This window comes from Nycticebus coucang, chromosome 20 (assembly GCF_027406575.1).
Source record: "Nycticebus coucang isolate mNycCou1 chromosome 20, mNycCou1.pri, whole genome shotgun sequence".
Taxonomy (NCBI): Eukaryota; Metazoa; Chordata; class Mammalia; order Primates; family Lorisidae; genus Nycticebus; species Nycticebus coucang.
In genome coordinates, this window is record NC_069799.1 from 5732028 (window position 1) to 5757568 (window position 25541).

The 25541-nt window shown below is 37.2% G+C and overlaps 1 protein-coding gene across 1 annotated transcript in view; it reads left to right on the forward strand.

The window, feature by feature from the left end:
• LOC128573097 (inactive N-acetylated-alpha-linked acidic dipeptidase-like protein 2) overlaps nucleotides 1-24706 on the forward strand; it is a 411222-nt gene extending 386516 nt beyond the window's left edge. Inside the window, exons 10-11 of the mRNA XM_053573293.1 lie at nucleotides 24301-24396; nucleotides 24701-24706. Coding sequence (XP_053429268.1) covers nucleotides 24301-24396; nucleotides 24701-24706 — 102 coding nt within the window. The remainder of the gene's footprint in view (nucleotides 1-24300; nucleotides 24397-24700) is intronic.
• The last annotated feature ends 835 nt before the right edge of the window (nucleotides 24707-25541 follow it).

Here is a 25541-nt window from a genome sequence, read left to right on the forward strand (position 1 = left end):
GGCAAAGAATGGAGAAACAAAGGCAAGAGCTCAGTATCAAATCGGAATGAATTAGTCAACCCTGAAGTGCACATATGGACATAAATCTCAAAGAATATTTATTACATCAGGGTAGGGGAAGGACAGGGAGGGGCAAATTCACACTAGCGGGTACAGTGCACACTGTCTGGGTGAAGGCACGTTCTTCACTTGGACTCAGTCTTTACAAAAACAAAGTGTTAACAAAGCACATGTACCCCTGAATATTCTGAAATTTTATAAAAAGTTTTTATGAGGGAAAAACAGGTTCGAATTACATCAACAGGAAGTAGAGAAATTTTAGGGCGAATATCAAATTATACATGTATGTGTTATAATGCAGATTCACGACCTTGTTAGGGTAAGTGGGTTGGTCGGAAAAAAGATAGTTCAAATTTGAAGGAAGGCAAAAAAGACAGGCATATTTGTTTTCTGTTCCTAGGTTAGCGTAGGTGTGATCTATGCTTTACCCAACCTCCTTCCTCTAGCCATTTACTGCTTAGACTGAAGACACCTGAATGTCTATTGATTATTGTCTTCACCTACATTTAGACATTTAATTATAATTTTACAGCATAGCCTCCCATTTCTAATTTTATGGAATAACAAATTGCTCCCTATCTTAACTTTGCGTTTTGCAGTAAATTATTGGACTGCAAAGCATACCATCAGAACATACCCTCAGGGTGACTAGAAGAATTTCTCTCTGCAGAGTGTCACCCTGCCTCTCATTATCTTTTGGTGAGAGAAAACTCAAAGGCAAATTTTTCCACACAAGGTGGGAATGGGTAAGGAGGAATCATGTACTTCAAGCCTACTGAGCCACCTGGATTTTTTGGCAAGTTTTATTGCTGAAAAATTGCTACACTGCTATACTGTTTCATGTCCTCTGAAGGGAAGAGAGAAAGGATCAAAAAGGAACAAAAGATGTTGAGCTAGTTCCTTTTATTTATTTATTTATTTATTTTGTAGAGACAGAGTCTCACTTTATGGCTCTCAGTAGAGTGCTGTGGTGTCACAGCTCACAGCAACCTCCAACTCCTGGGCTTAGGCGATTCTGTTTCCTCAGCCTCCCGAGTAGCTGGGACTACAGGTGCCCGCCACAACGCCTGGCTATTTTTTTGTTGCAGTTTGGCCAGGGCTGGGTTTGAACCCACCACCCTCAGTATATGGAGCCAGCGCCCTAACCACTGAACCACAGGCACCACCCTGAGCTAGTTCCTTTTAAAGTGACAAAGGATTTAAGTGTGAGGAAGAGCTCAGGACAAGTGAAGACTTCATTCCCTGGCTCTGTGGCTACAAACAAGCCCTGCATCTCAGACTTTGGGGAGGGATGCTTCATTGAGAAGAAAAGCCTCTGGAAGGAAAATTCTAATCCTAATATTTGGAGTGCCCGGAAGTTCTGATTTCTCGTCTAAATAAGGTCAGAAGAACTAGTCTTTTCTCTTACATGAAAAATCTTTGCTTGTGGATCTGTCTGCAAAGAACTGAGGGAAAAAAGCGAATAAGAAAAGGGAATCATTTCGTTACTTTAAGGACAAAAATAAGTCAGCTAAAATATACCTAGGGTTTGAGGCATAGCATTGCAGAACTCCTTAGTCCTGAAACCACTGGGCATTCACTGAGGGCTCTCTTGGGTGGGGTATGGAATCGTGGCACGGAAGGTCTGGCCTCTGCTGTTTTGATTGCCAGCTGAGCATTCAGATGCTTGAGGAGACTGTTTAACTTACTCTTAGTTCTTACCCCAAGTTACCTCTGCTTGAGACAGGTAGATGAGTGTGAGGCAAACCCAGCATACCTCCATTCTTTTCTCCTGGCTCTCTGACTGAAGTGTGGGAGCAGAGCAAAGAACCTCAGTTCAGCAAGGCTGCGTCTGTACAGCGAGGGTGGGCCAGGAGCCTCACCGTCCCGCAGTGCCCCTGCCTGTCTGTGGGGACTTTGCCGGGTCAGGGCATGTGCTTAGCATGAAATTTAACAAGCAGTCGAGTTGTTTATGTTGGTTCTTTTCTGGTTTTCAGAAATGTATTTTATGCCACACCAAATGGAGAGAAAAAAGAAGACCACAAAATCTACTGAATTACAGCTCATTCAATGAATATATATTTCAAAAAATTGTACAGAGTCGAAAAAGCAGGTGTAATATGAAGTTTGGCTTCTGTATTGAACAGGAGGAAAGTTTTGGATTTAAGCCAAATGTTTTTTACACGAGAGTTTTATTATGTTGACTAAAGGAAATAAAGTCAAGCTTTTAAAGAATTAAAATTAATTTTATTCAGAAGTTTTGCTGAGGGCTACAATCTGAGGCTTAGAGTCCAAGAGGAGTCCATGAGAGGTTCTTTTAGATTCCTGAGAAAAAATGTTTTAATTTACAGCCTATATACAGACAGTGAGGATCCAGCGCACGCACGCTCACATCCAGGTTTGGCTGTAAGAGTATATCTGGGTACAGAGTCCCTGTGTTTGGAAGGTGTTATATTAGGTGTAAGAAAAGGCAAGGACCAGAGTTACATGTAGTTACCTTTTAGGGAACATAGTGACTCCGGGAAGAGGTGTGGGAGGCCATATGTTCTATTCCTAATCTCTATTTTCTTGGTAAAATCGACAGTATCTGCAGACTGGAAGGTGGCATGAAGAGTTGGACAGACTTTACCAGTCTTTGTCTTATATTTATACCCATGAGTAAGAAAACATTGTCTGAAATATTATAAAATCAGGTAACAGCTGTCACATTGTTGAAATTGGTTTTGAATTGGTATCCTTTAAAAACTTGTGATGATTCTTTCTCTTCAATTACACCCGCAAAAAATGGAAGAAGTTGACTCCTAACAAAAGGGATTTTTTTTAAGGTATCTTTTAAGGTCAGTCTTGTGATTCTGATTCTTCGGGCTAAAGCCCAGGCACCAGTGATTTTTGATAGCTCTCTGGGCAATCTCACTGCAGTGGGTTAGCATCAGAAGACCAAGTGATAAGGAAAAACAGTATCAAATCTAAAAGCAAGGAATTTAGACTTCTATCACATTAGATGGAATGAAAGGGCAATCATACTAAGGGTTTTCACCCGAGGTCACAACTTCAGTGGCAAAGGCTGGACAGGAATTTTATCTTTGAGTCCCATTGCTACCAGAGTGCTTGCCCACGGATATTATTAGTTTTTTTTTTTTTTTCCATTTAATAGGATTTATAATTTCCAGCTTCAGAGAGGGCTGTGGGCTAATTTATTAATAATATCTTTCTTCAACAAAATATTGTTCCTCTTTTAATCTTTTAAGGTTAATTCCACTTCTTCCTAAATCTACATTTCCTATATTAAAAAAAATTCTAGCATATATAATTTATTGCAAGCAGTTCATGAGCACAAGGTGTCCATGCCCGGTGCTTGACTGAACGGAGGTCCACCTGTAAAGACAGACTGCGATGCTTCCCTCGTCCCTTCTCTGCCAGGGTTTCTCTCCCTTTCCTGCTTCCACAGACTTTGGCATACGCCTTGACTACAAAATGAGACAACCCTTAACAATTTTATAGCAGTTGTAGAGGGGGTGTGGAATTGGGGAATCAATTTGAAACGTAGGTTGATTTAATGATATTCTAGACTTCATAATGTATTAAATTCATGGAAACTATAAAGACCTTTTATTTTTCCATCACAAGTTTACTGATTGTCTTATCTACCCCAAGTATAAATTACTTCCGGAGCTGCACCACAATAAATGTGGCTAATGTTCCTGTTCTGCTACTAGGCCATGCTTAGATTTTGTTTGTGCCACTGACTATTGGGTCTAAAATATTTACAATGCAAAATAAATGCTGGTGAGTGCCCCCATGCTCTGCCAACTCCACGATACACACACCCTCAAAGATAATCCCAGGCCCCATGTGACTTGGTTTTTCGAGTAGTGATAATTGTGTAGGCTGAGTCTTTTTCCTGTGTTGAGCCAGTTTCTGTTTGGGGTGGCAGTGTAGCTGTGTATGATTTCAAGATCACTGACCAGAAAAGAAATGTTTTCCATGACGGCCCAATGGGCCTGCATGGGGACTGAACCCCCTAACTCTGGCTTCATTGTCACAATTCAATTGAGCTGATCAGTAGAAAAAGAAAAGAGAGATGTCTAGTCTAAAACATTTAGAAGCAACAAAAAGTGTTAAAACATTTAGACTTTTTAAGGGTAGTCTTATAAGTCTCGACCTCTATGTAAAAATTACAAATGGTTCCAATGAAGGAAGCATGTGGAAGATTTTTGTTGTTGTTGTTGTTGTTGTTGTTGTTGAGACAGGGTCCCACCCTATGCCCCTGAGCAGAGTGCAGTGGGCGTGGTAGCTCACCGCACCCTCAGACTTGGGCTGCAGGCATCCCGCGGCCTCAGCCTCTGGAAGCCACTGGGATTGGAGGTGCTCGCCGCGGCGCCCGGCTGGGTTTTTCCATTTTTTTCATGAGTTGGGGTCTCACTGTCGCTCAGGCGAGTCTCAAACTCCTGAGCTCAGGTGATTCTCCCTCCTCAGTCTCCCACAGTGCTGGGATTACAGGCGTGAGCCACCGCGCCCGGCCATGGGAAAGATTTTTGCTAAAGAAAGTTAAAATATACATAGAATATCTGGCATTAGCATTGCTTTAGATGTGGAGTGTGTTCTTCCACTTCCCTCATGTTTAATCTTTGTATTTCATGTGTATCTGTCTGCACATGGTGTCTGTGCCTCTGTGTGTGCTTCTCCCGTTCTGAGGATATCGGTGCAGCAAACACACCCTGGAGCTCATGTTTCTATTCATCTCAGCCTTTTTTGTGAACAGCAGGTGAACTCTAGATGCTGTGCTGCATGGCTCAGGGGAGCTCACACCTTCCTTTGCTCACCTCTCTCTTCCAACTAGGAGTCATTTCTGTATTGTGAATGACAGGTGGGCAGTGTGGGAAGCTACCTGGAGATAGGAACGAGTGCTGCTGTCTTTAAAGAGCCTCAGCTGTCCTACTGAGTGGTTCTGTTAATACTGGGTAAATCAGCCACCTGCTTTATGCTGTAGTTTTTCCAGAAGTACAAAGAGAGTTACATAATTCCAAATAACTTCTTCATTCCCAGAATAACAATGCTAAGTTTAATAGAGGGATCTGAAAATCAATTTCTAAAAATTGTTAATAAGCTGGGCGGCACCTGTGGCTCAAAGGAGAGGGTGCTGGCCCCATATACCGGAGGTGGCAGGTTCAAACCAGGCCCCAGCCAAAAACTGCAAAAAAAAAAAAAAAAAGTGAATAAGCTTATAGACGTATTTGTGGAGATTTTATTCTTATCCATTAATTATGTTTTAGAGACTTAGACATACATTATCTTATTTAATTTAAAAAAGCAGGAAAATGCAGATTATGTGGTACATGCGGATTTTTACTAGATTTCTTAATAAATTAGAAGTGAGAGTTGCTCTGTGAACAGTATGCAATCTGAAGGAATGTCATTGTAGAAGAGGGATAATTACTAAAATAATCATCCTTCAGTGAGATTACATGTTTCGAATATAACAGAATACCACTACATAAACAGAATTTTGCTGTTGTAGTCAGGCTAACATAGAAAAAGAGCTTTGTTTTGTTGAAAAAAAAAAAAAGAATCTACTATGACTTTGCTATAAATCAATTTTATTTATATATTCTGTTTTTATAGTTTGCATTATTGAGCTATAATGATGAAAGCATTAAATTTTTAAATCAAATATGATTCCTTTCTTGGCTATAACTGCTTTATAATACACTCATAAAAATGGTAAAAAAAAAATACATGCTTTTCATTTAATATACACACACTGAGGCCCTGACATTCTTTATAAAAGTGATAAATATGCAATGTCCCAAAAGTCGCCCCTAAAATCACAACACACAAGGAAATGGGAAATTATAGCAAAATGTTCCTTTGTTTAAGAAATATTTATTACAAAATCTTATAAAATATTTACAAAATATTCTCTATGAATTGGTCACCTGGTCACCTCTTTGTAAAATTTATAATGGATTTTTTTTTACATCTCTCTACAATTTTCCAATTTTCCTGTGTATGATGACTTTCTGGGCAACTTTTGGGGCACCTTCTGGATTCTGTTATGTTTTTAGAGTGAGTTTATGTGCACAAACAGTTTTGAAAGACAATCTTTCAAGTACCAATGTTTAGTGCCTAAAATTATTGAATGCTGGAACTGAGATGCCGTTGAAATACTCGAATTGAATACTTCCCGTTTCAAACCTTATAACACCTCCCAGTTATTATCAAAATGAAGTCCAAATGCTTGGTCCTCCGGGATGTCTGGTCCTTGCCACTCCGCAGTTGGAACTCGTTAGCCAGTTACCACCAGACCTGCAGGCCCTAGCCTGAGAGTGGGCGCTCTTCACCTGTCTGCTTTGCACAAATAAGCTGACCATTTTCCTTCTGACTGCTTCTTATTTCAAGACTAAGTTGAGAAAATACTTCTTGAGGAAGCTCCTTCTCTGAACCCACCCGAGCAGTGGGGATGCGCACCCTGTCCATGGCTCCAGCGTGTCACTCACTCCAGCAAGTCTTCTCTCTTTGCATGCGTGTAAAATAACATGCATGGGTTGATACTGTCCACGCTTTTAACAAGTGTGGAATTGTTACAGACCAGAGAAGGAACCAGGAGAACATTGAAGGAACCTTCCCGATGGCTGTGATGCTTTAGTCACAGGGCATTATTGCGTCGCCTTCCTGCTTACTGGCTTTACAACACATGATTACACTTACCATTTTAAAATTTTAACCTGCAAATACCACTATGAAGTCTTCCAAAATATTTGGGGCATTTTTAAGTGATAAAGGAAAGCTATCCTTTTTCGTGTGTGAGATTTTTGATCATGTGTGATTCTGATAGAAGTTCAAAGATGTTGTATTAAAATAAACATTTATTAATGTGCCTGAAATGATAAGAGCCACTAACACAGTGACTGTACGGCTCCTGTGCGCCGCTACCATTCTAAATGTTTCGCTTGTTGTGTTATTGCATTTAATAATATTGAACGATACTATATACCTATTATTAGTGTAGATATATTAAAATAAAATATCATACATGAGAAACCAAGTGTGCCAGAGCTAAAAAGCTTGGTTACAGTCACCGAGGCTGAATAGCAGAGCCGGAACTGAAACCCAGGATGCAAATTCTCATTTAACCAGGCTGCTCGTCTTGAGAGGTTGGTGAGAATTACTACCATCTGATTTGGTTATTCAAGTCACAGTGACATAACCTAACAGTTGTATAGTGCAATGTGGTACTACGTGTTTTTTCCTAGGGCAAGTTATAAGTACTCTCAGATGAAAATAAACCTAAATGCTCAACTTTTCTAAAAATTCCTTATACGTGTGAAATTTGCCAATGGATAAATAACTTGAAAAAGAGGAAGGATTAGGTAATTCATAAAATGTTGGTCATAAATTTAAAAAGAAAAGAGAAACAGTTTTGTATTTTGGGGGGGTTTGTTTTTGTTTTTGGTCAACCTGACATCCTCCTTCAATTGATTCATAAATCAATTAATTACCATAGAGAGACCTGAGGGCAGCAGGAAATTGGGTCCTAATTAAAAAGAAAAAGGAGGCAATTTGTTTTAAGTCTGAAAGTTTAATGTTCAATTGAAGTTTAATCAGAAGTGACCCATTGTTTGAAAAGTAGAACATCAATGTCTCTTTAATTTTACTGTCATTAAAGGAGAGCTGGGGAAAATCCAGATAACTGATTGTTCTCAAATGAAAATTAAGGGAAGATGCTATCAGACATTAACCAAAAGCTACTTTTTTCTTTATGTTCTAATTCACAAAGGAAATAGTGGGCTCTGTGTTGGAGAACGGATAATACTTTGATGCAGAGCTTAGTATAATCCTTAGAGAGATTTGTTTAGATACAAAGGTAGCCATTCATATTTTATCCCTTGGGACTAAACTAGTAGCTCTTTTCTTTAACATCTATTTATTCAATTAAATGAGATTTTTTTCTTCAGTGAATTGCAGGGTTAATTTGGTGACTTTACTGATTTCCAAATGAATAAATGGAAAGAATGATTAAAATGAATGCATTTAGCTAAAGGAAAACATTGCCACAAATTAAAGATATTACAGAAATCATTCTTCGTCCTTAAAATTAAATCAATCTGTACTCCCTGGGATTACATATGGAAAGAAAGACTTTCATTTAGCCTTTGGTAAGTAGTAGAAAGAATAGAAACGCATACATAATTTGCCTAGGGTAAATCTGACTGTATTCATGTGAGGTAATTCCTGTATTGTTGAATGAAATAGCAGTGGGGTGGGCTAGCAGAGGAGATGGCAGGAAGGGCCGTAGGAGGGACATAAACAACCAGGCATTTCCAGAATGGTGTCGCTCTGATTTTTCCACAGTTTTACCTACATTGGGCTTAGAATTGGTGAAAAAATAAATAAATAATTGAAAATAATAGTAAGCGTAGTACGATGAACGAATGGTAAAATTTGATGTAGAGTAATGTTCCAGGTTCGATTGCCCTAGGTATTTTCTCCCAGACTGTAAAACCCGAGGTCATGTCTATATAGGTAATCCCTTCCTATCCCTAGCAAAAAGCCTTTGAAGGGCTACAATCTCTCTCCCAGGATTTGACTAATGTATTTGTTTCTTCTTAACCTGCTGTTGAGATTCTTTTGCCCTTTACTTCAATGCCTTTAAATTCCCCATTTCTTTCACTGATGATTAGATACAGCCCTGAAAAAAGCACTCTCTGTTCAAGAAAATGCCCTTCAGGGGGCTAACAGGCTCTGCCCTCAGAGAAGTGCTGTTGTCAAATTGACTTGAGACCTTAGCAGAGAGACAAGGTTTTATTAATGACCACATTCAAGTTGAGATTGCTTATTATCGAGAAAATGCCTTTTCCCTGCAGACCTAAGAACAGCCTTTCCACCCCTATTTTGCAACTTATTTATGTAAGTCCTGCATTATCAATGATACATAAAATGCTAATTTTGTAACTAGGCCAGTGAGTGCGGGACCTCCACCCCACAGGTAGCCAGGATCCACCAGTAGAGCTAAACCACTTACAATGTTACTGTAGTTGATAAATAGCTGTAGCTCTGAGCCTTCTGAGTGGCCTTCCCTCATCCAAGGTGCCTCCTCCTGGACCATCCCCCAGGCTGGTTGGTTGTTAAATAATTTTGGTGCATCTGACATGCAGGAGAATATCTATCTCCCTAAAGAGGGAGGCAATTTAAAGAGAAAAGAGTCCTCAGCTAATCATTCAATGATTTGAAGTTATGGTACTAGCTCCTTTACTTACCAATCATTTAAACTTCATGTAAAAATGGAGGTATCTTTACTGCTAACTCAGTAGTTACTATAAGGATCTGAAAAAATTGGGGAAGCTTTAGTTTCATGTTTTGTTTTAAAAACTGAAATATAACAGAGTAGTACATGGATTTAAAATTACTGAAGAAAACAAGAGTTTTCATGTAAGAGAAAATCAGGGCCAGCAAACATTTTAAATTACAACGTTATACAGAGTTATGAATTTTAGTTATATATTACATTTACATAACATAAACATGGATTGCATCTTTTCTCACCTAAAATGATTCTCAAAAAATGTATAAAGACTATACCTGCTACATTATAATTTGTATGCTACATATCATCGACAATGCATTTTATAATGGTTGGCAGCACAGTTACTGACTGGCCTCCTTTCTCAACTTTACTACTTGAGTGAGATATTTAAACCCCCTGTGCCTCAGTTTCATAATCTGTAAAATGGGACTAACAATGATATTTACTTCAAAGATTTTTTTTTGAGGATTAAGTATGCTAGTATTTGCAATGTGCTTATTAACATTGAATGTTATGCATGAGACATAATTATTTTTCAATGCATATTACAGAACACAAAGATTGACATAATCTCTTGTATGTTGGGATACATCTATCTATAAATATTCTCTTTGGAGAATATCTGTATGTGGATAGATGTCTTTTGCACATCAGTGAATACCCCAATGTCCCTCCTTATCCTATAGCCACACAAAGTAGGCATGCCAGAAACTTTTAAACTATTAAGATTTTCAATATTTATTTTTAAGTACTTATCTTAAAAATGTTTAGGGATACTGGCTTTAATTATATGACACGTTCATGGTCAGATTATATTTAAGTGCTGAGAAAGTTGTGGCTTTTACTAAGTAATATTTAGCATACATGATGAAACTGTTAAACCGCCTGTCAATCAGAAAATCTGTATTCTCTTGACATTTTGTTATGTAGCTATTACTTCTGCAGAAAAGTGGAGTGTCTTGTTTATTTTTACTGTTTTGAAGTCATGAAATTGTTGTATGTTGTTGAGGTAGTAGAATGGTGTGGTTGAACACAAGTGAGTGTGAGCAAAAGTCTGTGAGACTCAACTGAGCAAGGTGAAATTTCAGATATGCTCCCATGGAAAAACTGAAAATTTAATTACCATTGGATTACATGGCAGTCAACCCTGTGCTTGGATTAAAATCCTACAATCAGTAAATGTATTTTTTAGGCAAATTTTTTCACCATTCTAAGCCTGTTTTCTTCATCTAAAAATTGGAAAAAATAATACCTTCCTTATAAAATTATTATATGAATTGTAAGTTCTATGCATTATATTAGAACTTTGATATACATTAAATCCTTAAATCCTATGATGATCTTTTGAGGGGTAAAATTATTATGTCCATCTTATAGATGAGAAAGCTGAGGCATGTAGAATTTAAGAAACTTACAGTATATTAAGTATTTATAAATATTGTTCATAATTCAATAATATTTCTGAGTATTATATGCTTGTTATTTATAAATATTCATTTTAATAGAATTATTTTGCTATATTTATCATAGATAAATATATCCATTTATTATATAATATGTGTTTTATATAAGTACATGTCTATATTTTGTTATAAGCAAATATATTCAAAACATAAAATTAAATAAATATTTGCATTTTAAAGTTATCATATTTATTCGGTACTTATATATTTCTTATATTTACTTATGTTAACTAACAAGTACTGACAGGTTTAAAAATATGTATTTACATTATTCTGAATAAAATCATGAGCTCAGAGTTACTATTATTGATAGTGATAATCTAATCACACTGGGCTCTTACCTCCCATTCTTTTCCTCCTTTGGAGGGAGGCAGCGAGAGCTGGGTAGGCTGTGACACGCTGTAGGAAAAACAGAAGCCCATCACGCCCTCCCCTGCCCAAGAGAAGGAAAGAAAGTTAATTTTCCTGAGATAAATAAATTCTTCTTGGAATAAAAAAAGAAAGGTCTCGGATTCTCACCTTGTGGACCGTAGTGTTATGTAAGTCTGTTGTGTACTGTTCATGAACGTAATACAACATTATCAGGGTTCTGGGTTTTACCAAAACCCTTTGAAGTACAAACACATTCCTCTAAGAAAGGAAATCATTCTAAGCTTCTTCACTATCTATTCCCTCACCAGCAGCCAAGTCTTGTCCTCTAATCCAGTTTGCAGTAAAATTTCCTCAGGAAATCCTAACTGTGCCAAAATGCAGATCCATGGGTTCCACAGCAATGGGTCTGACTACGTTCTGATCGGAAATGTTAAACGACGACAAAAACAATAATGCAGCAATAAAAATCCAGCATAATAATCATCTATTACACTTAGCATTTATATTGTGTTAGGTATTGTAAGAAATCTAGAGATGACTTAAAGTATTTGGGAGGATGTGCATAGATTATATGCAAATAGTACATGACTTTAAATAAGGCACTTGAGCATCCAGGGATTTTGTTATCCTCAAGAGTCCTGGAACCAATCTCCAAAAGTAGCAAAGGCAACTGTACAAACTGAAAGCTGCCAAGATCCTATAATTGACTCATAGTGAGAGCTGGGTAGGCTGTCCAGGTGCCATGTTCTCTAGATAGTAGCTTCTTGATTTTGTTTTAATCTCCTAGCATTGCTCCTGTGTACTAAAGATTTAAGGTTTATTTTAATTTGAAGTTTCAAGAGGATTAGTGGATAAAGATACATTCATTTTACAAATCCTTGAGGTTCTGATATGTATTAAGTAACACTTGTTGAATTAATAACATGTTCTTCTTTGAGACTACACATACTTTTTACCTTTCTTTCCCGTGGGTACTAAACAAAAATGCTTCCTTGATCTCATTAATAAAAACGGCATTAATAAAAAAACACTCATTTAGTTAAACCTTGCAAAATGTAGAGAAACAGAAAGGGAACTAAGAAAATTTGGGGCAACTGTTCATTCAACAAGTATTTTTTTTTTTCGACAAGTATTTTAAAATAGCTCAACAATCACTTAGTGATGTATGTGTGAAACTTTATCCCAGAGCTTTTTTTTTTTTTTTATTAAATCATAACTGTATACATTGATATGATCATGGGGCATCATACACTCGCTTCATAGACCATTTGACACATTTTTATCACAATGGTTAACATAGCCTTTCCGGCGTTATCTCAGTTACTGTGCCAAAACATTTACATTCTACATTTACCAAGTTTCGCAATATCCCAGAGCTTTGAATCTTAAAATGAACTGTTGCGTTCCATTTAGTCTCCCAGGCCTGGCTGCTCCTTACTTGTCTTGCAGTCTCCGTAGTGTGTGGGGTGTTATCCGGGACTGACCGTCAGTCTGGCTTTCTCTGAGCTTTTTAGGATCAGTGTCATGGAACGTAAGTAGCAGTAGATTCGTGAGGAAGTCTGAATTCCTATCCAGATTCTGCCAGTCAGATAATGTCTCTGGCTCTCAGTCTCCTCATGCACAAAATGAGGCTTAGGAGCAACACTTGACTGGTTTTAAAATAAATATACAATATATATTAAAGCAACACAAAATTTTAGAACACTGAGTACATTTATAAGAAATTATGAGATTACAAAGACAGGAACCAAGATTTTAATGATCTTAAACAGATGTGTAGGAGAGGAGGTAAAAATTACCAATATCTGGAATGAAAAAGGAGACACAATCTAGATTCTATTAAAAAGGGAACAAGGGGATGTCATGAACAATTGTATAAAATATGTTCGTTTATTTGGATGAAATAGACAAATTTGGATGAAATAGACAAATTCTTTGCAAACAGAACTTAAACAAAATTGACATATTGGGTAGCACCTGTGGCTCAGTGAGTAGGGTGCTGGCTCTATGTATTAAGGGTGGAGGGTTCGAACCCGGCCCCGGCCACAGTGCAACAAAAAAACAGCCGGGTGTTGTGGCGGGCACCTGTAGTCCCAGCTACTTGGGAGGCTGAGGCAAGAGAATCACTTAAGCCCAAGAGTTTGAGGTTGCTGTGAGCTCTGACGCCACAGCACTCTACCCAGGGTGACATAGTGAGTCTCTGTCTCAAAAACAAACAAACAAAAAAACCTGACATATTAAGAAGGATCTCTTAAGAATGATAGGAATTTCCCATGGAAAGGTTGTTTTTCTTTGAGGTAAAATTTATACACAATAAAATTCACAAATCTTAAGTTAGATAGACGTTGGTAATTGGATATCCATGTAACACCATCCAAAACTAGAAAAAAAAATAGATTATCCATAGCTACTTAGTTACAACAGCTTTTATTTGTGAATTACCTAAAGTTTCTTTTATGAATTTAAAATCCTTTCATTTTATAGTTATTTCTGAAAAAGAGAAGCAAGGAAAGTGTCTAAATTGAAACTCAAATCTTGAGGTCTCTGTTAGAAGTCTTTTTTTCTTTTAGTTTTTTTTCATACACATTGTATGCCTATAGCAAAACATCACGCATACCCTATGAAGATGTATAAATATTATGCACCCATGATAATACAAAATAAAAAGTTTTTTAAAACAAAACAAAACAAAAAAAGAAGTCTTTTTTTCCAGGATTTTGTATGGAACGCCCATTGAAGGCATAGGGATTGCAGCATGCTGGACCTGCAGTCCCAAAGTAGGTATGCCCCCCAGAACCTGGGAATATAACTTTACTTGGAAAAAGCATCTGTGCAAATAAAATTAAATTAAGGATCTTAGGATAAGGTAAGTAGAATTACCTGGGTGGGCCTAAAATGCAAGACAAGTGTTCTTGTAACAGACAGAAGAGGAGAAGATAGAGAGAGGAGAAGGTTGTGTAGAGAACTGGGCAGACAGATGAGTTACGCTGCGCAACTAAGGAAAGCTGCACGTCGCCAGAGTCCGGAGGAGGCCAGGAGGGAGCCAGCCTTCCCTGCAGCCTCGGGGAGGGAGCCCCCAGCTGCAGGCCCTGGGTGACAGGCACGCACAGCAGGGCTCCTGCCGGCTGTCCACACACAGCTTCCGAAAAAGGTTGCTAATTCTCAGACATCTTTTTGTCTTTATAAACTGATGAAACTTTTGCTTTTTAGTTATTTGAGGCAAAAGCTATAGGATATCACAGCTTCAGAGAACTCACTTTAGAAGTAAATAGACAAAAAAAAAATAAATAAGAACGTTTCCCCTTCCTGCCGTGATAGCACAGGGCCCTTGTCACTTGCTCAGTGTCAGTGCCAACGTGTCCCCTGTCTCTCCTGCTTACCTTAGTGGAATCCAACTAAAACAAGCCAAGACAGAGTCCTCAGGAGAGTCTGAGGCAGTGGTTCTCAACCTGTGGGTCATGACCCCTTTGGGGTTGAATGACCCTTTCACAAAGGTTGCCTAAAACCATCACATACACCCTGTACATATATAGGGTATATGAAAATCATTTTATGGTTGGGGGTCACCACAAGATGAGAAACTATATTAAAGGGTTGCTGCATTAGGAAGGTTGAGAACCACTGGTCTAAGGGCTTGAATTCATATAAATGACTCATTTTAGATTTAGTACCTCTTTACAGAATTAATGTCATGAGATATTAGAAGTTGCAGGGATGATAAATAGTACTGTGGACGGACACAGGCTCTGTCACTTCTTAAGTCAACTTCGTAAGGCCACCAACTTCTCCAGAGCGCCGCCCCATTTGCTGGTGTTCTTCTATTTATAATGATAGCGCAGGTATGGAAACATTAACAAATAGCAATCACTTATTTTACTACATGGAATAATTAATATTTATTAAGAAAGTTTAGTAGTTTCACATCTATTCGCTTCATCTTAGTCATTCATCAGCAAGACACTAATTGAAGGCATTTATGATAAAATTCCTTGATGTGGGATGTGGTCTGCTAAGAGCGTCTTTTATTGTTTCTTTGTAGTTGTCCCTTAGCTTCCCAATCTGTCTAGAAAGTGTGATTTTTTTTTATACAAAAATGACAAACATAAAAAAATTGGCTAATGATATATAGTGTGTATGTGTGTAGAGTAAACACATGCTCAGTGAGTAAGGCAAAATATGTCTGGGAAATTAGCTTCAAGAAAGGCTAAAATATTCATACTGGCTCCTAGAAATGTATTTTCTCGGCACATAAGAACTTTCAGACTGAAAATACACCTTGATTAATTGGAATGATTCACTTTTTTTTTTTTTTTTTTTTGCAGTTTTTGGCCGAGGCAGGGTTTGAACCCACCACCTCCAGCATATGGGGCCAGTGCTCTACTCCTTTGAGCCACAGGTGCCGCCCAGAATGATTCACATTTTTAAGATTTGTATTACAATGATTACCCTTACCTTGGCTAAATGTTTAAGGAACACATAAATAGGCACACACACACAGAGCTGATTTCTAGTACTGAATTTCCAATAACTATTCAGTGAGTTTGTAAAATAATTTATTCATTTTGATTTTTCATGTTTCACCTTGTATACCTGGGATGAATTAAGTCTTCTATCATCTACCCCTTCAAATATTCAAGGGTACCTTGAATATTATTTTCAATAAAGTTGATGCTATGGACTTTCCTAGAACCTGAAAAAAAATAACTGTAACGTGAAAATGAGTATATTCAGAAAATAATGTGCTAATATTGTTCCACATTTGACCCTTGGATGGTTAGACTTCTATTTAAAGTCTACATCATCACAGGTGTAATCCCATTAATCTCCCTCCCTCCACCTGCAGTGCATCTTACAAGGGAATATGTGAATCCTAGTAAAAGTGGAATGTAAAGGCCTCAGCAAAATAACTAAGAAAATGCCACGAAAGCTATGTTAACTAGTGTGATGAAAATGTGTCAAACGGTCTATGAACTAAGTATATGGTGCCCCATGATCATACTAATGCACACAGCTATGATTTAATAAAAATAAATACATAAATAAATAAAGTCCACATCACCTCAGGCCTGCTTCATTTTGAACAGTGATGAGAATATGTTTCAAAAATGATGGCTGCAATTATCTTTTTCTCAGTCCAGTACATTATATTAGCGCCATTCCAAGCTGCAAGTGTTTTAATTTCATATATTAGATTTAAGTATCGATGTGTATGCTCTCTGATTACAGCAAGGAGAGTATTGCAATGAGGGAAGTGCACAGGGGACTTTTTAGATTTAATTTTATTTAGTCTAAGTAGGGAGTCTTTGATTATATCATTTAAACTGTGCATAGTGTTTTTTCTGCTTAAGGCAAGTAGACTTTCCTTCAGAGGGAATTGAAGCGAAAGTGGGTAGGAGGAGGTGATCCTTGTTAACTAACACACACAGTCCTGGGCTGTGAGGAACTTTGGCAGTTGGGATGTAGCATTGCTCAGGAATGAAAGTGTGGGCTGTGGAGTCACATAAACTTGGGCTTAAATCCTGATGCTACCCCTTACTTACGGTCGATGTTGAGCTAAAGTCTGACTACACCCAGAAATTGTTAGTTCTCCTTTGTAAAAAGAGGGTAATACTAGTTGCTACCTCATAACCATTAAATTAGGTTAAATCAGGAGATACATGCAGAGTGCTTTGCTCTGTGATGGTTCATGGAAGGCACTTCAGTTATTCTATTTACTCCAGGCTGTGATTATTGAATGCAACCTGTAGACAGAGAGGAATGTTCAGGGTGTTTTTGTTGAGTTCAATCCCCTCTAAGTCTATATGAATTAAATATTCCAAATGATCATTTCTGAAAAACTTGCATTACCATATTTTGGTATGGTGGTAAATTAAAGTTTAGTGAATTCAATCTATTCTAGACCTTAATTAAACAAGAACTTCAAATCTTTTTTCCTTTACTTCAGTGTTTATAAAAACACTGTTTTTCACCATTTTACATCCCACCCTGTAGGATAATATTTAGAAATAAACATATCCTACATCAAGCACACAAAGTGAATTTAGTGTGAGTTTAAAATGACTTGCTTTTCTTCCAGAGGCTTAAGGGGACTGGACCCCCCTGGGATACACACAGAGTTGGCTTCCCTGGAGTTATTCCATAAGCCATTTCTCTGAACTGTGCGCCCCATGAAGCCTGAGATCAAAGGGCATGCTGCCCTTCCTCAGAGATATGGGCCCAAGGGTTGACTTACGTTAACAACATATTGTCAGAGGTCTATAGGTGCTCTTCCCTGAGAAGACACAGTCATTACTTCATACTGAGTAAACTGAGTGAATGCTTGAAGATATTTTTCCATTAACTCTGTTCCCCTGTGGCTACTTTCTTCTTTATGATTTTGTTTACATACCTGCCTGGAGATTAGTCGGTGTTTAGAAGAAGATATTTACTGCAAAAGTGATTGTGTTGCTGTGGTAACAGAGTATTTCCTTTTTAGTTGATTTCAGATAGGTAAATTGAGGTAATGGTGAAAATAACAGATAATAGATTAAGTGTGTACATGACTAGAAAGGTATAAAATCAAACCCCTAAATAAAGATCTTCACTACAAGCCTTCTCATCGTGTAGTCTGTTTCTTGAATTAATAATTACAGGAGCGAGTTTACACCCACGGCAAAGCTGCTGTTCGTTCGTGTCTCTGGTCACGCAACACACCCTCAATTCAAAATCTTTATCCCCACAGGCTCATCTACTTAACAATTCTGGTGTACTGGGTAACTTTGTTTGGAGCTTCGAATCCTTTTTCTTGAGGATCATGACACATTAATTTTTCTCCAACTTTCCTGTATTTTAAAAAGCTCTCTTTCTCTTCTGGGTACTTTCTCTCACATTAAAAATATGTCCATAACAATCATGTCCTAAACATAATGAGTAAAAATACTTTTCCTTTATTCTTTGACTCTAACTAACAATCTAGTTTTCTGACTTCTCAAGCTAATCTTAATTTCTAGAAAGAATAATGTGTTCATAGCTCATGTCTGCCTTCACCTCCCATTTACTGTTCACCTGAGTGCACTCTGCCTCTTGCTCTTATGACTTTCCAGAAACCTCTCTGACTAAAGACATTGGGGAATCTCCGAAATGCCACTTCCACAGGATAATTTTCATCTGCATGTTATTGTATTTCTTTGAGCCACTGATACATTGGTCTCCTTCCCAGATGTTCTCCACTTAATTTAAATTCTATGAAGTCACACATACACTGCTGTGCACACGCTGCTCTCATGACCCCCCGGGAACCTCTCCAGGACTTCATTGTTTCCTCCTACCTCTTAAGTATTGGTGTCACTCAGAGGTCTTGTTCCCACTCAAAGATGTGCCCTCTACTCAATGTCCTCCTGTGTGTGGTGCACATCACATTTTAATTATCATTTCATGGTTCTCAAATTATTGTTAGATCTCTGGTCTAGAATTCGGTCTTTAAAATAGAGTCACTCACTTCATAGATAATTTTATCTGAATGTCCTACAAACACCTCATCTCAAATGTTTAAGATGTTTCTTTCCCCTCTTTTTTCTTTGTTTTTGTTGTTTGGTTTGTTTTTGTTTTTTTGAGACAGACTCTCACTCTGTCTCATTGCCTTGGCTGGAGTCCCATGGCATCACTATAGCTCACATCAATCTCAAACTCTCCAGCTCAAGCTATCCACTTGCTTCAGCCTCCCAAAAGCTGAAACTACAGGCACCCATGACAATGTCTGGATAGTTTTTGTATTTTTTCTATTGCATGAGTTCAGGAGGTTTGGGCCAGCTCAAGTCTGCAGGCACCCACTACAATGTCCAGCTAGTTTTTCTATTTTTTTTTTATTGCTTGAGCTCAGGAGTTTGTGGCCAGCTCAAGTCTACAGGCACCCACCACAATGTCCGGCTAGTTTTTCTATTTTTTCTATTGTTTGAGCTCAGGAGTTTGGGGCCAGGTCAAGTCTACAGGCACCCACCATAATGTCCAGCTAGTTTTTCTGTTTTTTCTATTGCTTTCTCACTCTTGCTCAGGCTGGTCCCAAACTACTGAGCTGAAGCACTCCATTTGCCTCAGCCTCCTAAAGTGTTAGGATGCCAGGTGTGAGCCTCCAAACTCGGTCATATGAGTAAGATTTTCTAATATAAACATCGTGTATGAATTCTACAAAGTCTAGAAATACTTGCAATTTTGACTTCTTTTTAAGACTCCCACATCTAATAATCACCAAGTGCTACTAACTTTCTCGTAGGCATTTTTCACATTCACATCCTCCTCTCCACTTCTGACATCACGCTTCAGCTCAGTTTCTTGCTCTTTCTCACTGTACCACTGAAATTGCTATAGTTCGGCCTAAACTGCTATTTTCCATCATATTTTTTTCACTTAATACCTACATATTCATCCATATGTGCTATTCTCAATGTACATGTAAAAATATCAATTGTCCACACAAAACCCTCCAAAAAATGTCTGCCACCATAATAATGATATTCAAATTTTAAGAGTTACACATTTTAAAATTGAAATTTATGAAGTTCAAAATAAAGACAGTTTCAGTAATTTGGATTTCATAATTGCAGCTCTCAGTTATACAGAGAAGTTTAACCCATCTATTCTTCCAGTAGTCCTCTCCTCACCATCTTAACTGGGCTATTTTTTAGGTTTTTTTTGTTTGCTCATTCTTAACATGCACTCTCTGAGGTGGGAAAGATGGGTATATTTGTGTTTCAACTTTATGGATGATGATACCAGGATTGAGAATTAAATGATTCACTTAAGACCGTCTGACAATTGTAGACTATTTTGATAAGAAAATTAACGTAGGTTTTAAAGCATTGATGATATAGTGAAATAAACAGAAATATACAAAAAATGTAAAATAATAACTAGTAAGTAAAAGTAAATATAAAGTGGTGAGGACACATCAACTAGAGAGCAGTTAGTCTAAGGGTGGGTGAAGATTGGAGAAACGATCATACAAAGAAGCATGGCGATTGGGCCCAGGGGAGACGCAGGCAGAAGAAGAAATAACATAAATAAAGTGACAGAGATATGAAATGTAAGGGTAGATCAAGATTTGGTGACTACCTTGCTGTGACATAGGAGAGGACACATGGAAGTGGTACAGACGAGGTGACGGGGCAGAAGTGATTGATTAAAGGCCAACAAGACGAAGTGTTGGGATTTGGTGGTAAAATGGCATCCTAATAAGCTTGGGCTTTGGCCTGTAGACAAGAGGGACCATAGTCTGGGTGAAAGTAAGAAGTTAGTGGACTAAGGCAAGAGATACGACCTGGTAGAGAAATACTCAGCTGAGTAGATTGGAAGGAAATCGGCTAGTGCAGTAATAAGGTACAGAGAGTGAAGGAGACTGGAGCCAGGAATGACTTACCCTTACAGGGAGGTAAAATGTAGACGTACTGACATCCAAGGGAACAGACAGAGGTGACATGGAGGGTGCACGTTAGCCTGGGCTGGGACTCGGCAGGGTGGTGTGTCTGAAGGGTCTGTAGACAAACAGATATGATGAACTGAGAATGGGAATCAGGGCTGGAGGTAAAGTCTTGGACTCCGTCAATCTGAAGTTGGTCGTTGAAGCTGGAAAAAGCCCATGAAACTACCCAGGGAGCCTGTGAATAGAGGGTGGAGGTGTTGACCTGCAGAAACAATGTGAGATTTCAAAAAGGGAAAACAAAAATCTAGTTATAGGTAGATAATAATATGCAAATCATGGGCAGTAGGCAGCAGAGTGGCAAGAGGAAAGGTGTGATAAATGTTGTTGAATGTTGCACACACACAAAAAAAGTTGGAAAGTGTGGGAGCCATGTTGAATTTACACCAGACTCTGAATAAACGTTTATTATCAATATCCCTCCTTCAGTAATAGTTTCATTATGATCTCTAAGTGGCAGACATTCAGTGTGAAAATTTCTATATCTTGGCTTGTGTCAGGTTTGTTTTATTTTTATCTATCAATTTTTTAAAACAAAAGCACTTTCTAAATGGTTAATATTGCTTTAACCACGTGAGACATGGTTAAATGGTGTTACTTGATATTTACTTTTACTTACTACTTATTCCTCTCACAAAACATGCTTTTTAAAAAAATCTTTTCATTATATATATATACACATATGTACTCACATATATATCTGTTTATTACACATAACTATTATATTCATAATATATATGTACAAAGCAGGTGTGTTGTCTCAATATTAATCATCTGACAGCAGGGATATTTGGTCTTTATGTGTCCACATTCCATTAAATTAAACTTTATGTGCTTAAGGATCATGTCCTGAATTTAGATGGCACAGAGAAAGTGTTAAAGGAACATTTTTTTAACTGATGAATTAAAGGAAGCACTGAAAACACAGACTGTTATGTCAAGAAATAGGAAAAGGAGCAAGAAAAAGAAGGGAATTATATTGGAGAATCAGGATCATATTTATAATTTAAATTAATATGTTCTGCCACTAAATTATTGAAAGTTCAATAAAATTCTCATTAATTATAACTCCCCACTTACATTCTTATGGGATCATTCAATTTGAAGCTGGCTGATATTTTACCTCTACACTATTAATGAAGTTTTATTTTTCTAAGTAAACTAATAAGATAAAACTACTCCAAGATGTTTATTTAAAAATACTTGTTAAGCAAACTTTCCAAGACTTCAAAGATTAATTATTAAATAAAAATGAATGCAAGAAATTATTGATGTCACACTTCCACTGGAGTTGATTTAATGTTATCTCTATTTGGAAAACTAAGCATATCTAGATGCAAACTGTTTTTCTCACAGGATCATCTATGTTCTCTAGTTCAGCACCTTACCATAGCTGGAAGCCCTAAATTGCTTACATCGCCATCGTTGCTACCACTGCCGTATCATCATTTATGACCTTTTTTTTTTTAAGCAACAACTACAATGCCATTAACATAGTGTCTTCCATGAGTCAGTCATTGAACACGTTACTGCATCTCTGTGAAAAAAATGTATTATTGTTCAGATGTCTTAGACAAAGTAACTAATCCTTTGGAGAATAAAGTACTTCAGTTTATTAAGTGGTAAAACCAAAATTTTAACTTATACCTATACTGATGACTCAAAATACCTCAAAACAAAACCTGTTGAGAAGTAAAATTAAGTTTGTTGGGCCTACTACAGTCAGGAGGACACTGTTTTGCTGGAATGTGTTAGTCTGTAGAGCCCCGGTAACAAAGCACCGCAGCCAGTAACTTCAACAGTGATTTATTACCTCGTCTTGCCAGGTGTTGTCAGGATTCAATCCTTCTCTGGTCTTTAACAGAGAATCTGTTCTGGTGGTTTTCTCAGTCTCTGGTGTGCCTGGGCTTATAGACACATAACCTTGGCCTCTGACTCCTGTTCACACGGCGTTCTCCCTGGGCTTGTAGACACATAACCTTGGCCTCTGACTCCTGTTCACACCGCGTTCTCCCTGGGCTTGTAGACACATAACCTCGGCCTCTGACTCCTGTTCACATGGTGTTCTCCCTGTACGTGTCTGTACCCTCTTTGTATAGGGTCACTATTTACCGTGGAGTAGGGACCCAGGCTACTGTGCTGTGACCTCACTGTCCTTAACTAGTTACATCTGCAGTGGTCTATTTCTAAATAAGGTCACATTCTGACACACCGGGGTTAGGATTTCAACATATTTTCAGAAGTACTTTTGGAATTTTCAGCATATTTTTGAAGTAATAATCCCCAGGACACATGACTTAGGTGCGTGTGTATGATCATAAGCTAACTAAGCTTTGAGGAATACAATTCAACCGAGTCTTAGTAGGCCGTAGAAATAAGGAAATTAGGAAATATGAGATTTTAAGCCTGGGTGGTAGAAATCTTACAAGTGTTACAAAGAGGTGTACTGGTTGAAAACTGGGCAGAATTTCTAACAACTTAGTTTTAGATTGGTGGGCAAAATGAGGTGAGAGGTACACAAAACATGTTTTGGTAAATACATTGTTCTTCTTGAAAATATGTCCTTTCATTGATTCATGGTCTTGTTCAAAATTTGGGCATATCAAGTAGCTAGGTTGCTTTTGCTTGATCTTCGAATTTTTTAAATAGGCAGTGAAGAGTGTACCTTATCATAGAATTGTTAAATGTAAAAAAAAAAAAATGGGATTATGTTGGCTTTAGTACGACAACTACATCATTTTAACTTTCTTTTCTATCATGGGTAACAATTTAGCTTAAATTTGTTAACCTGTTGCAATCCCTTTGGAAAAGACTGAGTTAAATCTCTTCTCCTCATGAGTCTTCACAAAGATTATATACCTTTCCATAAATCTATCCATTCATACATGTAGATATTCTGCCCTAATTCTTCTGTTTTCTGTACAAATGACCTAGATCCATCAGGTTTTTGAGTATATGCTATATTTATATTGTGAACAATAGTTATTTCTTATGAGATCAATAATGTTGGTGATTGACTCTGTCTTGTTTTAGATAATACCATCAACATCCCAGGTCTTCTTCCCTTGTGAATCTTGGCTGCACTTGCAAGTACAAAATGAATTAATTAGAGTCTCTTTGATTCATTTCAAACATCCCCACACTAAAGTTTTGACTCTTTATTGACAACAAATAAAATCATGTGGCAGTTCTACCCAAAATATTAATATGTCTTCCTATCGTTTTGAAGTTAGTTTGACCATATTTCAAATATCTTGAGTATTTTGTCTAGGGTTTTCTACGTAATAAGGTTTATCAAAAACATTCTATTCTGTGGAATCCTTTCTCTATTTAAAATAGAGAAGGGATTTCTCCTAAGTTTTACAGTTAAGGTGTCTACATGTTAGTCTGCATTTTGGGAATAAAAGGTGAGGGAAATATGAAGAATTATCTCTTTGGGTAAGAAAACATTTTTTGTAAGTACATATAATGTCAAATGTTATAGAACTGTACTCATTTTAATTCATAAATATTTTGTGATGGGTAATTAGATCAGTAGAATGAGGTCCAACAATCAACAGAAACCTTAAAGCAATTGAGAGTCCTTTTGACTTTCCAAAGAAAATTCAATAAGTACTTGAAAAAGAAAATCAATGAAGAGTTTTAAATGTTTGTTTCTTGATTTGCTACAGGGTCCAAGTTTTCTCTCTGAAGCACTTTTTCCTAGACATGCAACAAAAATTGAAGAAATGGATCCTTTTTTCAATCTTCATGAAATGATCACCAAGGTAGGGGAGAAATGCATTCCTAAACAGTTTGGGGAAGTTTTGTTCTTCTTTTGGTCATAGGGGAAATAAAAATAATTATTAAAAGGAAGTCTATATATTTTTATTTATATAATATACCACAAAGGATTTTAGTACATCCTATTATTTTAGCAAGGAGCAAAGATGATAAGCAACTCACTCAATGGCATGCAGACCCATAACCAGTAATTAGAACTAAAAATTAATTTTCAATAAAATTATTATTGTTTTTTCTCAATCTGAAAGTAAATTTGTGTTATATGCTTAAATATATCTCTTCATTTAGAGTTAAGGACAATTTGAATTTCTCTTCAAAGGTTTGTTTCAATATTTAAGGTACTTGTTTATGATATATTTTAGTTGCAGTTTAAAAAGTTTCCTTTTTAGTGAAAAGGTTAGACTGTATTTCGAAAAAGAAATGTTTTTACTGTGTCCTTACCCTGATTTACGCTCATTCAACTTATGACTTTTTTACTTTATAAGGGTATAAAAACAATATGTATTCAGTATAAATCCAACTTTGAGTACCCATGCTAGGATTTTGTTTTACACTTTATTTATTTATTTTTGCTCTACAATTTCAATGAAATACTCAGTAAATTGCCTGAGATATTCAACACTTTATTTTAAAATAGGGTTTGTTTTAGATGACCTGCAGGGTAAGGTAAGTGTCTCAGCACAATTAAGGTGGGTGAGGCTAAGCTGTGATGTTTGGATGGTAAGGTATATTAAGTGCATTTTCTACTTACTCTAGTTTTAACTTACAGTGGATTTATTGGGACTTAACCCTGTTGTAAGCTGAAGAGTGTCTGCGTTTTCCTAGTTGTATGCTTATTACATAGTATATGAAGTAAATTAAGTTTTATAATATGGAGTACATAAATTTAATATTCCTGATATCACATGAACTCTGACATTTTCCTGTTAATTTATTTAACCTGTTATAATCTGCCTTTTGGAGATAGAATTCTTAGAAAATATTGACATCTGAATATCATTAAGGTAATCCCTATTTATACATACTTACTCAAAAGCCTGACTCATTCTTAAGGCTGATCGTCTGTAAGGAGAGGAAGTTGTGAAAATTAACTGAGCCGGGCAAGTAGCAGTGGAGTGAGCTCAGGATG